The 15,174-nt window shown below is 42.4% G+C and overlaps 1 protein-coding gene across 1 annotated transcript in view; it reads right to left on the minus strand.

Annotated features, from left to right (window-relative positions):
- galnt14 (UDP-N-acetyl-alpha-D-galactosamine:polypeptide N-acetylgalactosaminyltransferase 14 (GalNAc-T14)) overlaps positions 1-15,174 on the minus strand; it is a 222,261-nt gene that overhangs the window by 5,900 nt on the left and 201,187 nt on the right. Inside the window, exons 13-14 of the mRNA XM_030721305.1 lie at positions 13,949-14,093; positions 4,454-4,573 (exon numbers count right to left, since the gene is read on the minus strand). Coding sequence (XP_030577165.1) covers positions 4,454-4,573; positions 13,949-14,093 — 265 coding nt within the window. The remainder of the gene's footprint in view (positions 1-4,453; positions 4,574-13,948; positions 14,094-15,174) is intronic.

Below are 15,174 nucleotides of genomic sequence, written 5' to 3' on the forward strand. Positions count from 1 at the left end.
AATAAGGTTGCAGCTCGTTCTCACTCTGAACGTCTGCGAATCCATCTCTTTAGTCCTGTGATTTTTTGATCTTATTGCAAGTTGTTGGTCCAATCCAGCAGACGTGGCACCAGGAACGGAAATGAGTTTCAGGAAAAAAACAGTTTGGTGCCGCAGTGGAAGAAAACTGATTTGTGATAGAGAAACATCATAAGGACACGACAGAAGGACTGACTTTCTTCTCAACGTTTTTGACTTTTTTGGCTCGTTTGACAAGTTGTGCTAGTTGTGATTTATATCTGGATGGTACGGGCCGATGTGCTTCTGTGGAAAACTGAAATCAGGAAAAACAGAGATTTTAAGCAATCTATCACAGTCATATATGCGAGTGGAAGTGTAGGTATACTAAAGAAATACACCACAAAGAATAAAAATGCATCACCTCTCAATACATCCTCAATGATTTCACACAGGATTTCTGAAGAAGATTAAAAAAAAAGTGAGAACTTTGGCGTCCTCGAGGATGCTGCCTGAGTTGAGATCAACAGAACATTTTTGGGGTTTTTTAAAGATAAAAGTAGAGGAACACACCTCCTCCAGCAAGTAAGAGCTGAAAGTTTCTGAAGAACATCTCTCCAGAAATGTGTGCAGCGCTCCTCCATGTCGAGGAGGATCGAGTCTGCAATCAAAAGTAAATGTGTACATCCACAGTATCGGGAAAATGTGCACGGACGTCTGAGTTCCTGCTGCAGAGTTTATGCTTTTAACACAGCAACATTTTTAGTTTTCAATCTGACATGAGAGCAGACACGACCTTCGTGGAGGTCAGACACCAAAATGCATTGGGCTACAATAAAGTTTTTCTATATAGAGTATATTATAAAGCTCGCTGGTGTTTGGCAGCTTGGAAGTAGATGAGGTTTTATGAGAAACTTCTCAAAGTAAGAACTGGTAACCTAAAGGTAAATGGGGGGGGGGGGGGGGGGGGGGGGGGGGGGGCACCGAGAACAATGAGGCACACGGGCCTGCAGGAAACCAGAACACATTGTGCAGAAGCACTGAGCCACTTCAGGAGTTGCTCGGCCATGGAAACTGATGCCATGAAGCTCCCGATCATCTAGTGTACGTGATCAGAAATAAATACTGATTGATTTTACAATTGAGACTCGTTAAAGCATTTTAAAGTAAAAGAGCAAAACAGCCCTTCCAAATTATTTATATTATTTAATTCTGCTGGGTAGCTGTTTTAGTAAAGTTGCATTTCTTTGTGCAAAATAATAAGAAAGAATGTAACAAAATATATAAAAACATAAAGTGCAAGTGCATTAAAACAGTAAAGTACCTGAGTAAATATATTAAATGCCCTTGACCCTCCTAACTGCTGTGAGTATTACTACACATCCCTGGAGTCAGTAGAAATATGTGTGGGGGAGTGATGCTTATATTATTTTCAAATAGGAATGTCTGTGGGATCACACAAAATTGGAAGCTATACATGTACACCATCTGATGATGAGTTTTACAGACTGCGGCGGTCTCCTGCATCCCGGGCGTCCCGCCCACAAGGGTGCAACTGCATGTGGTTGTAAATGTACGTTACACGAGGTGTTTGGAGCTAAAAGTGGCTCCTCGATGAGTCTGTGGCTGCAAACATGATGCTACTGGATGTGTGAGTTACAAGATGGCAGTGAGTGCAAGTTAATCGTAGTATGTGTAACTGAGAGTGCAGCATGTGATGATTTTTAGACTTCTTTACTTAACAAGTGGCTACAATTGCTCAGCTGCTCAGGTCAAAGCAACAACCTTTTCAAAGCACAAACATGCTTCTTTCTTTGTTTTCGTGCTGCACTGTCTGTCCCCACCTTTACTTTACCTCTCTGTCAGCCACGGTCTGTTTATTTCTGTCTTCACCACTCACCCCCTCTCCCTGTTTTGCTGTCTTCCTCAGTGTCTCTCATCCCATCACCATGCCCACATCTCTGTATCCTTAATTTAACCTCTCTGCATTTCTTCCTCTCTCTCGCTCTGTCTCAGTCTCTCTCTACCCGTCAGCTCTGGGCTGTTTCTCTGGTGGATCGTTGTTCTAATTAGCCATCATCGCTCTACTTCCTGCTTTCTGACACACGCGCGCACACGTATGTGCGCACACACTCTCAAGTGGGACATCTAACGGCACCGTGTTGATGTGTGTTTGTGTGTGTGTGTGTGTGTGTGTGTGTGTGTGTGTGTGTGTGTGTGTGTGTGTGTGTGTGTTGGTACAAAAGTTTACTAGTTTGAGTTACATAAAAGATGCACTTCAGTCGCTCAGCTAGAAAAAGCACAAATAAACAAAACATACACAGTCACTGTGTGTGTGTGTGTGTGTGTGTGTGTGTGTGTGTGTGTGTGTGTGTGTGTGTTTTCAGTGCTTTAATTTAAGTCTAGAGGATAGCTCAAGCTCCAGCTTTGAAACACCACCTGTCTGAGCTGTTGGACGAGAGTGAGTGTGTGTGTGTGTGTGTGTGTGTGTATACGGGTGCTTTTTTGAGTTCAATTGTCTTCATCATTAGTGACTGTTTGTCACTAATGATGTTCTTCTTACAGTTGTTCTTCCCTTCTATTAATTTCTCCGTCTTCAATTCTTTGCCCAACTGTTCCCTATTTTGGTTTTCCTTCTTTTATTCCTTCTTATTCTTTGTGTGTTCCTTCCTTCTTTCCTTCCTATCATTTTCCCATCTTCCTTCCTTCCCTTCATGGACCCATTACACTTGCCTTCCTTCCTTCCCCTCACCTTTTCTTCCTTTTTTGCCCTATTCTCCCTTCCTTCCTCCCATTTCCCTATCATTCCTTCCTTCTTTCCTTCTTCGATCATTATTCCTCTTAACTCCCCCCCCCCCCCCCCAATTCTCTCCCCCATCATCCCTCTTGCCTCTTTTTTGTAATTCCTATCACCCCCCCCCATCAGTTTTGCTGATAAAGGTATTTTGTGCTCTCTTCCTGCAGCTAAAGTACTGCAGGTGTCTCCATAAAAGTACATGTGCAGGAGAGTACACACCTGTCTGTCAGAACCACGTCCAGTTAACAACCCAGAAGAAGATCAACGTCCTCTGTACTGTAGCTGAAGGTTTTGTCTCGTTTGGTGACAGCACGTCCTCTGCTGCCGCCACAGGAGAGTCGCTGAGCTGCAGAAACATGCAGACCCCTGGAAGCCTTACCTTCACTTATGAAGCCAGAAACAGGGAGGACTGTTCTTCAGGTGAGCAAATGCACAAAGACTCTTGAATCCCGTGACAAGATTTATTTTGATTTATTGTGTTTACGTTTGGCTTTGGGCTTTTGTTGATGTACGCTGTGTGCTACAGCGGCGTAATATATGATGAACTGTTGCACTATGAGGTCATTTGTTTGTTCTTTTTCTTTAGCTTTTTCTCCTTCACTTCCACATTTATTCTCCCTACATCCTCTGTCTTCACACCCTCCACATTTTCATCTGTTTTATCATCACACATCGACGTTTCCTTCAGCCTCTGTTTCTCCTCCTCTCACCCTTTCACCCTCTCTCCTCCTGGCTCGATCACCTCGTCTCTCCTCTCCTCTCATTACCATTACCTGTTTTTTCCTCCTTTTCCTGTCTCGCCTTTATCCTCTTTTGTTTCCTCGCTTTTTTCACTCCGATGACTCATGGATCAAATAATACATAATAAGAGCAATGACGAACACTGAGTGAATCATGCACCCCAGCACCTGTACATGGTTTTTCGTGTCTGATCGTATCCACATATCCAGTAGATTTGTTTCAGATTTCAAGAATCCAGATGGGATTAACACAAACACACACATATATATACACAGATACACATTCGCACACAGCCACACTTTTGGAGAATTGTCCATGCAGACTGAACAGTTGGTGAGGAGTAATGAGCTAATCTTCTGCAATACCTCTCTCTCCCTTAACTCACACTCCTCTCCTCTCTCCTCTCTCCCATGTCCTTCTGCCTTTCTCTTTTCCTCATCTTTTTTGTCTGTCTAGCTTCACCTTTCCACCTGTGCCTCTCTCTCTCTCTCTCTCTCTCTCAGGTGATTTATTGGTTGTCAGGTTGTTCTCTGCTGCCGGAGCTTCTGGGACGCCGTCAAGGTGCCCAGTGGTCAGGTAATGACAAGAGCAAGTGTGTATGTGTGTCTGTATTTCTAGCTGCCTGTCCAAAAAACTGTCAAGCATCTGCTCCTGCAGTGTGTGTGTGTATGTGTGTGTGTATGTGTGTGTGTGAATATGGGTGTGTGAGTGTGTATAACAATCATCTTTAGACAAATTTGCCTTCAGATTAATTAACATTTAGATTAATTTATCAGCCATATGATATACGGTTATGACCCGCCTGCAGATACGCACCACCTGTCTTCCTTGACTGTGTGTGTGTGTGTGTGTGTGTGTGTGTGTGTGTGTGTGTGTGTGTGTGTGTGTGTGTGTGTGTGTGTGTGTGTGTGCTCAGACCTGTTTGCCATCCGCCATGTTGCAGGGCAGCAGCAGGACCTGGGAGGCGGGGAACGTGGTGGAGACAGACAGGCAGTGCTGCTGCTGTCGGATCTGCTGTCCATGAGTGTACACCCACTCCTGGAGAGAGGAAGATGGAGTTAATCATTTTTTATCTTTTCCGAGTTTGAAAATGTTGCGTGTGGGTCTGGTTTTTGAAAGCTGACATTTTCGAGTGCAGCCCTGCCTCTGGTGTTGTTTTTGATAAGCGGTCATGAAGATAAAGTCATTAAAGACAGCACAACAGAGGCGCAGACAGGTACAAAAGCAACATTAAATTTGTGTACAATCGTGCATTTAATCCTCAGCTCTCATTGTTTCTTGCTTTCCACCAGACCGGGCTGCAGGGATTTGCTCCCATCTGGCTACAAGAGTATCGGTGAAGCCTGGCTCGGCATTGCAGTTCAGCACAAATGTGCTGAATAGGGATGAAAATAGGGCTCTATCCAGGCCAGCCATCCACAACAAGGTGTGAAAGCCAGGTCTTTATGGACCAAACACAAAATGCTGACACACTTGTAGACGCACATGGTTTAAACTTAATCTTGTTCACTTTAGATATATCTTCATTAGAGCTAAAGGGCCTACACAACACTGATACTGATTTTTGACTATTCAAATTAATCATTACAGTGTAAGAACAAGAAAAAGTTTAAGTAACCGTTTCATGTCTTAATTTATACACAGTCACATGAAAAAGAAAGGTCTCACAGGACTCTATGCAGTCCTGCTGGGCCACCACGATTCTTTTCTTTTTCAGCCTTTCTGTTGGAGATTCGCAGCTGTGCTTGGGATCATTGTTCTTTTGCATGACCTAATTTTAGCCAAGCTTTCGCTGTGGAACAGATGGCCTCATGTTTGACTCTAGAATATTTTGGCATACAGAGAAGTTCATCGTCGACTCACCACAAAGTCCTGCGGCTGAAAAACAAGCCCAAATCACCATCCCGCCACACCGCTGTGCTTGACAGTTGATTTGAGGGGTTTGTGCTGCTGTTATTGGTTTTTGCAAAATGCTGTGCATTATGGCCACACATCTTCACTTTGACCTCGTCTGTCCAAAGGACATTGTTATAGAAGTCTTGTAGTTTGTTCAGATATCACTTTGTAACTCTAAGCCATGCTGCATGCTCTTTTTAGAGGCTTTGCACATACAATCTTTTTGTCTTCCACCATTCAAATTTCCACCGCTGGGTCCGGGTCATGGGGAGCAGCAGACCTCCCAGAGCTTCCTCTGCTGCTGTTGTTTAATTAAACAACAAAAACAAGCTTAAAATCAGAGTTTTCAGTGTCATGAAGATGATTCTCCTTTCACCGGGCTAGATCATGCCGGTAAACTAATGCACATAACACATAAAACAACACATAACCTGGTCTGGAGCGGGTCATGTCAAGAGTTTCAGTTCAAAATCAGCTGGAAGCGACACATTTTCACTGACTCTGTGTAGAAATGTCTAACACCGCTGAAGGACGCCTTCCTGTAAAGTTACAGCAGCACAAAGTGTGCATCTCATTATCACTACGATTTGCAAGTATTCAGTCGGTGATGCAGGAAATGCATGAATATGTTCTTTTTATGCTTGGTTGTTTGCTTTTTATTTATTTATTTATTTTTTTGACACTATTGGGATTACAGCTAATAGAGCTCAAATTAGAAAATCAATCAATCTATTTGTAGACTATTTATCAGAAAGAATATGCAGTCAATAAAATTGATTTCCCTAAGATCTGGCCACAAACTAAAGTGATTTCCATCTCTCTTTCACTGAGCTATGAGAGAGTATCACACCTGAGCTCACCGAGTAGCCTGTAATATATAAATGTACAATATTTAAAGTGCTATACAGCATATAATTCACCAAGCTCTAATGTCTTGTGCAAATATGGTTATATAAGACTTTTTTTTTTTTTTTAAAGTTGATGCCTAAAAAAACATAAAACTTGAGGCTTCAAAATGAACTCATAGGTCATAGTGGTGTGTCCATCTTTTATGTACAGTCTGGTGCCACTTTTTGAGTAACATGTTGGAGTATTTTTTTCCTTTCAGTATAGAGTCAGACACATGAGTAATGTGGAGAACAGTAATTAAAGAAAACAGATCATTGAGTTTAATATTAAGCTGCTGAAAAAAAAAGAAGAATGCACAACGAGGAATGTCTTTTACTGTCTGTGACAAACTGGGAAGTAAAACATTACGTCCAGAGTCCAGGGTGTAAATTGGGATAGACGGATGGAGGGAGGGATGGACGGAAGGAGGGAGGGAGGGATGGATGGATGGATGGACAGACTGATGGACGGAGGGATGGATGGCCAGATGAGGGAGGGTTGGAAGGATGGATGGATGGACGGAGGGATGGAGGAATGGATAGATGATGGATGGATGGAGGGAGGGACGGATGGAGAGAGGGATGGATGGACAGATGGATAGATGTGGGATAGAGGGAGGGAGGGATTGGACGGATGGAGGAATGGATAGATGATGGATGGATGGATCGATGGATGGAGGGAGGGAGGGAGGGAGGGAGGGAGGGAGGGAGGGAGGGATGGACGGATGGAGGGATGGACGGATGGATGAACGGATGGACGGAGGGAGGGAGGAATGGATGGATGGAGGGAGGGATGGACGGATGGAGGGATGGACGGATGGAGGGATGGATGAACGGATGGACGGAGGGAGGGAGGAATGGATGGATGGAGGGAGGGAGGGATGGACGGAGGGAGGGATGGACACATTTCTGAATTATGAGTGATTTTATGTTTGATCCTTTCTAATATTAAAGTCATTTACATGAAATTTTCATCTGAGTTCTTGTAACTCAAACTGCAGCTTTGTGACTTTCCTTAAACTGAACACTTCTTTATTGTTGGCATTTTAATTTATTGGATTCGTCTTTTCTCAGATTAGCTTTTCATTCATTTTCTGTTGACTTCCTTTTCAGTTAATTATTACATCTAATAAGTGATGTGTTTTCTAAACTCGATCAATCTCTTTTCCCCTTCATTTCAGCTTTAAACGTTATTAACATAATCACACTGCTATAAGTCTGCCGAGTTGACCTTATAAAATAATAGAGGTTGAGAGTTGGATGGGAGGACAGTGGGAGGTCTTTGCAAACCAGCTGGGTGATTTATGACACTTTATCTTAAATATCTCAGCGCTGCAGGGTATATTTCATCACATGTTTGATTTATTGAACTGCAGTGAAGTGAATGATATTAGAAGTTAACCGGTCCTGCAGCTCAGTACATCTCCTCTCTGCTGGAGCATCCCAGGGTTCATGCATGTGTTTGGATGCACACTTAAGAGTCTTAATATAAAACCAGTAACCTCACTGCTCACGCTGGCATGTAAATACCTTACTGTGTCTGCTTGTTAATGAAAATCAGGCACTTTCTGCACATTCCCAACATGTCACATGGATCTGTGTCTCGTGATGATTTTTAGGAAATCACTGGGTGGTTGATCAAGTCTTTGGTGCCTCCGTGTAAACAAGTTAAGCAGTGTTTGAAGCCAATTCCAAACTGTGATAGGAATCAGGTTGCAGATAAACACACTTACTGGTTCTACAGTTAAACATAAAGAAGGTCAGCACTGAAACAAGGTCTGCAAGCTCAGCACGAGTGTTCCCCGAATGGCTAAAAGGTTAAAAGCAAAGTGGACTTTGGCTCAAAATAATGATGACACCTGCAGCTCTGTGTACAAAGCTGTGAGTGTAAGCTTTATTTTTCCAGGAAGAAAAAAAAAAGGTTGCCTGAACTACCTTCTACCTTGGTGCGCACATTCACAGCTGAGAGCAGAAATGATTAAAGCACAACTTCATGCCTATGCACTCATTACTGTGCTCAGAATCATGGTTTGTGGCTCAGTGGGCTCTATTTCATACTTGTCATTCTTATACTTCATTTTATATTTCTGTTATGTTATACACAGTTGTCCACCTCCCATTAATGCACTTATATAATGCATTTGAATCCTGGCTTTGCAGGCACTGAGTTCTGGTCTCTGCACCTCTGCTGCTGAATTTTTTCTCTGTGCGTGAACGTCGGTGCAAAATTTAAAAAAAAGATTTTTTTTTTTTCTGAAACTGAAGCTTCAGTTTTTTAATTTTACAGCTTATCTGCACATTTTGTTCTTACACTACATTACATCTGCTGTTTGATATTCTATCATTTTTCCACTAGTTATGCCGACAAACTCCTCGTCAACTTTTGAGAGAGTTTTGTTTCCACTTGGTATTTTAAGTTGCTTTCACTTCATGTTTGGTTGGGTTCAGGACAGTTCATGATGTAAACCCAAGTGCAGGACCCCAGAGGCTAACAGAAACTCAAAGACTCAGCCTTATTGCTGCTTTAAATGCAAAAATCAACTAAAACATACACAAAGCTGGGCCAAGTACAAACTGGACACAAAGAACTGAGGAACACACACCCATATATACACACAGCAGGGAATGAGAGAGATGGGAAAGACTGGGGAACACAGCTGCAACTAACTGGGAAAACTAGACAGGGGAAGCAAACCCAAAAAACAATGTGCATGAGACAGGAGACTACCAAAATAAAACAGGAACTGATAAACAAAAGAAAAAACAGACACGAATGACACGGGGGAAGGAGCACTGAGGAAATAAACCAAAACAATAGAAACTGAAAACACGATTAAATATACTTAAACATAAGCAAAGGGAAAACAATGGATCTCATAGCAATAACTAAAGAAACAAAACCTCAAAGTCCAGAAAAGTTGAAGACCCAGGATCACGACACCAGGACACTGAAAAATGATGCTAAACTGCATCTTGTGTGTTAAAATTTGACCACAAACCAAAGATCCTGATCGAACATCCACATCTGACAAACTGGAAGTGAGAACAGGCTTGAAATGGGACACTCGTAGTCCAACATGAGGGGAATAAAGACATTTATGCAACAGTACTCACTCAGTTTCAGTCCAGTCCTTGGAGCTTTGTTGTTGTTTGTTTGTTAAATTACTTATTACTATTAATAATTCATGCATAGAAAAGACACCTAACTCAAGGGATGAACCGGTGTTGTGTATACACATAACAGAACAACAGCATCCGGTGGTAAAACACATGATTTGTTCACACTTCTTTTCTACAAAAACTACCAAAGATAATACAGTTTGGCAGAAATAAAATAAGAATCGTCTTTGACCTCAAGTCTCAGTAAGTATAGAATCAGCCGTTCCAAGGTTTTCATGATGTGCGATGCTGGTCTGTAGTCATTTAGTTCAGCTGGACACTTTATTCTTGGTACTGCTACAATACAGGATGTCTTCCACAGTGCCGGCACCACCCCAGCCGTAGACTCAGGTTAAAGATCCTGTGGAGAGGTTGGCACAGTCGGGCAGCGCAGTCATTAAGCAGCCTTGGACACACACCATGACGGGCAGCTGCCCTACTACAGCGTAGTCTTCCTAGCTCCAATCTGACCCCTGTCTCTGTGACAGACGAGGGCGGAGGAACAGGTGTGTGTGGGGGGGGAGTAGCTGCCACATTAGAGATGCAAGGAGATGGGGTAGCTGTGGAGGAGAAGACTGAGTAGCGGTGAAGATGCCTACATGTTGAGGAGGACGAGGAGAAGAAGACTGAAGAGCAGCGGTGGGAGTGGGTGTGACCACAGAATCAAATCTATTGAAGAACTGATTGAATTCATCACATCACCCATCGGTGACTGTATTTCTTTTTGTTGTATTCAGAGATGGTGTTGATTCCTCTCTATACCTCATGAATGTTGCTGTTTTTTAGATTCCTTTCTTTCTTTTTTTGTATTCCAAATAGCAGGTATACTTCTCAAAGAGACATTAGCCCAAAAACGTGGTATATCTCAGCAGGGTGTGCAGCATGGCAAACAATCCAAGGAAACCGAACAAGTGGAGGACAAGAGAGGTGGCAGGCCTACAAACCATCTACAGCAGACGAACACTTTGAAAGTTCAGCAAGACCTGACACAGGACCTGAGAAACGCATCTACTCATCATTGAAGCCTCATCAGAAATGGTCTCAGTGGAAGGGCGGATGTCAAGAAGCTATTCTTAAGGAAGGGAAACGGGAACAAAAGCACAAAAGGCAGCTGACATCCAAAGAAGAGCTTCGAATGTCCTTCAGGAAGCCTGGAGAACTGATCCTGAAGACCGCTTAAAGAAACTACAAGAAAACTTGTTTAAGAGAGACAGAGAGCAGTGTTGAAGAATAAAGGTGGTCATACCAAATACTACCTTGTTAGAACTAGACAAACTCTGTTTCTGTGTATGTGTGCAGTTTCAATCAATTGCTGCACCCACTTCCCATTTTCCTAGTAAAACACAAAGAAATAAGAGGCGGCTCAGAAAGTGGTTGTTTTTGAATTGCTTATTTTGCACAAACTATCCAAAATAAATAAATAAATAAGCTACTGTGCATCCTGAATGGATTGTCAGTATGACCAAACCAAAGGTATCACTGGAATATCACACATCCCTGTGCTTCAAGGTAAAAAAACAAACTACACAACTTCGCTGTGGTTTAGTAATGTACTCATTTGTGCAGGAATATCAATCACTGTTGACGATGACTGTGACTCTATGTAGGAATCGATGTCCATCTTTTTATAGGCAGTCTATGGAATCACCCCTTTACCTGATGCTTTAAGGAATAAACTGATTTCTTATGAATTTTTATGGTTAAGAAGTCATTAAAAAAGTTGCAATCAAACAGCATCTTGGCAAGTTCAGTGTTTGTATTTGATTACAAGGCGCGTCTCGTCAGTGCAATGTAACTAAAGTAGCCCAGCATTCTCTTTAATCTCTATCTTCATATACAATTTATAGCACAACCTTACCAACTCATTCAAAACAAACTTTATGGATGGACCTTACTTATCTTACTGCACCTTCTGGGGCTGCTAGCTGCTTGAATTCACTGGTGATTTATTTACGATCTGGATGAACATCTGAAGATTTTCACAATTCCTCATTTCTGAACTGACTTTTATCCTCGAAAGGACTGATGTCAGTACATTTTATTGCTGCTTGAGCATGACATGGTTAGAGTTTGGTTAACCACATACACCTAAAGCTACCTGGATTAATGTCAAGAAAGAACCCAGTGGACAAAAGAAACACTGATCTCCAACCAGCATCCAGGCAGCTTTGAAATGATGTATAAATATCCTGTTACTACTTTGCCAACACTCTCAGTTTTCTGTTGAGAACAGCCTTGACAGGACATGATTATAACCACACCTTGATAGGAGTAATGGCCAAAACCACAAACATATTCAAAATGGAATTCATTTAAAAAATGCTTAATATGAATTCCTTCATTTTTTTAGCAACTGCACTGCTTGCAAACCTGAACATGACAGAAGGGTAAAATGAATTAAATTCAAAATTATGCCCACCTGAGAGCTGCCCAGTTCACAGCAGACTCCTGAACATGAACAAACAGGGATTAAGAGCCTCCCTTCAGGGCTTTCTCTCGAGTTGCTGATTATGGAAAGTTTCTCATTCGCATTCACACACATCTCAGCAGTTCTCCCTTTGAGCTCAGGGAATTGAACCAGCAACCTTCCAGTCACAAGCCAAGCTCTCCAGCCTTTAGGCATTTCAACTGCTGACACATTTGCTTTCTGCACGGCGGCTTGTTTAGAGTGAATCGCAGCCTCCACACTTGTTCTTAACATGGAATAATGAGAATCCTACGGGTATTAATTATAGCTGAGAGAAGGGGGAGCACACACACACACACACACACACACACACACACACACACACGCTCATTGGTGTGCTGCTGTGCAAAGTAAGTAAAAATGAATACAGTGAGAGCAGGTCAGACACACATACACACAAAGAAGAGTAAAAAATAACTGGCCTAACACAAATGAGGCATTTTCACATATGCACTGACGTCCTGTGAACTGTGAGAGGGTGGCATGTGTCCTGCTCCTGTCTGCTCTATCTCAGCAGCACCTTCACCTAAACTAAATGAAGTAATTCGAGTAGTGAGAAAGTGACCGGCTTTTCTGTTGTGTGCTGCATATCAGACAGAGCAACTTGGACCTGAGTCCTGGTCCTTACCTGAGACTGTCCAGAGTGTGTCTCTTCAAGTCACCTGTCTTTGCACATAGCAGCATGCACATACAAACCAGTTTGTGTATTGCTGAGTAAAACCAGATCTCACACACGAAAAGCACATGTTTTAAAACCTCATCATATTTTAGGCTAGCAACTAAACTTTTTCTGGATAATGAAAGCAAGTGAGAGAGAATAAGGTGTGAGCTGAGGTCGAGCAGTATTTCCTCGTTGGTTTCCTTCACCGTTTCACACTCACAGCTTTTCAGCACAGTCACAATCAGGTGAAAGCCACTATATGAAGAATTTTTCTTACTATTGCAACAGCTTTCAAAGTTTTGGGTTTGGCAAACAAAATGCTTTTGCTGAAGATAAAATTTTTCATATGCCAAATTTTTTCTTTTGGATGCTCCCTTTAGGTTTCACCACAGCAGATCATCTCCCTCCATCTCATCTTATCCCAAACAGCCTCCATTGTCACACAACCCTCTGCAGGTTCTTCTTCACTACATCCATGAATCTTCTCTGAGGTCTTCCTCTTTTCCTCCTGCCTGGCAGCTCCATATTCATCATCCTTTGTCCAGTAGATCCACTGTCCCTCCTCTGCACCATTCTCCTCACTCCCAATAAAAACCTCAACATCTGCAGCTCAGCCTCCTGTCTTTTTGTTGTGCCACTGTCTCCAAACCATACACCATAGCTCGTCTCACTAACTTGTAAACCTTTCCTTTCATTCTTGCTGCTTTCCTTGTGTCATAAATCTGACTCTTGACTCCACCCACTCCGCCCTGCCTGCACTCTCTTCTTCACCTCTCTTGTGTACTGTCCATTGTTTTGGATGGGTGACCCCAGGTATTTAAATTCATGCAACTTTACAACCTCTGGTCCTTGCTTCTTCACTGTTACACCTGTCTCCCTCACATTCACACACCTCCACCTCTCCAGGCTCTCTTCCACCGGCTCCCTACTCTCACTACAGATCACAGTGTCGTCTGAAAGCATCACAGTCCACAGGGACTCCTGCCACACAGTGGAACATATCTTTGATTACATCATTTTATTTACATCAGCCATGGTTTCATGTGTATTTTGAACATTTTCTTGCTTTGTTCAAAGATTTCTAAATTTTCATATTTTGTACTGAAAATACAATAGTAGCACAAAATTAAAGTTATTTCTTGTTTTGAAATTCATTATTAAATAAATTTCTGTGTAGAACCAACTGCATGCTAGATTTAAGGAAACCAGGAACCAAACAGCTGAAAAAAAAAAAAAACAGCACAGTGTTTCATTTCTAAAGCCATCCTTGTATTCCCTGCTGATTCACAGTGGGAGCAGCTTCAGCATTTCCTCTCTTCAGTTCAAACTTCCGAGTGACCCACCTGATTGATGGCGGGGACCCCCTCGGTTCCCATGCAGGGAGCTAATGTGAGGACGGGCATCTCCTGGCCCTCCACCTTGCGGGACTCCAGGCAGTTCTGCCTCTGTTTGATTACCCCAGACTGTGAGTCGGAGTCATCTGGGACCCTTGATGGAGAAAGCGAGACTCCCTTCAGTTAAGGTGTTCATTGCATTGTGTGGCTGTACAGAAAAACAAAACCAAAACAACGCTAACATCACAAGAGGTAATCTAATACAAAGAAACTGTGTGACCCAACGCTTTGATATCCAAGAATGCGCATATCTAAAATAGAAGCAAAAGGCTTCTGAGGAAATTTGGTCTCAAATGCAAACTATAATCGGAGTGTGGCTGTGATGAGACAGAAGACTCCAATCATTCCCAGCACGGTCTCATTAACCACATCAAGATTTCACAGTTAATTTGACAGCGATTTATCAGTGTTTGAAATTATTTTTAAAAAAATACGCACTGCACCTTTAACAAATCTGCTGAAGGCCATGATTCTCTAAACTCATTACTTCAGAAAGTTTCTTCCTCGTCTTCTTCTGTGATAAACTTTCTTAGTCTTTCTTGTTAAATTCTCCACTGTACTATAAATTCGGGCTTAAGCCCTGTAGCATTAATTCAATCTGCTATCTCTCTCTGTTTTAATAACCCGTTAAAGGTTATTCTGCGTTTTAAGGGTCAGGTCTGTCTTCCCCTGAGAGCAACCGTGTTAATTCCATTCTGGGGGATTAACACCAGCCTCCAGTGGATAAATGGGTATTTAAGTGAGAGTGTGTGTGTGTGTGCTAAAGTGTGTGTGAAAGGGAGAGGAAGCATTTAAATGAAAGTGTTTATGTGTCTTAAAGGTATTTGCATTGGTAGGTTGTGTGCTTATAAGGAAGAGTCATTGCCAGAGCTTAGGGCACACTTAAGTGTAGCTGTTTAGTTATATGTGCGTGTTGTTTGCAGATAGGGCAGTCAGTCTGAGGAACCGGATCCCATGGGGACTCAGCCAATCAGGAGAGAGGGAGAGATTTAACTCACCGAGACAGTGAGGTGTTCAAAAGGACATGAAAATGGGCCGCATATGTGAGTAGGTGTGGTTAAAAACTGCTGGAGTTGCTCATTTCCATAAAGGTTACGGCATAAATGAAAGCGATTGGGTAATCCCAACTCATCATTTGTCAGTGAGCAGAGTTAATGTTGTGAAGAGGCACACAA

This window comes from Archocentrus centrarchus, chromosome 24, assembly GCF_007364275.1.
Source record: "Archocentrus centrarchus isolate MPI-CPG fArcCen1 chromosome 24, fArcCen1, whole genome shotgun sequence".
In the NCBI taxonomy this organism is placed as follows: Eukaryota; Metazoa; Chordata; class Actinopteri; order Cichliformes; family Cichlidae; genus Archocentrus; species Archocentrus centrarchus.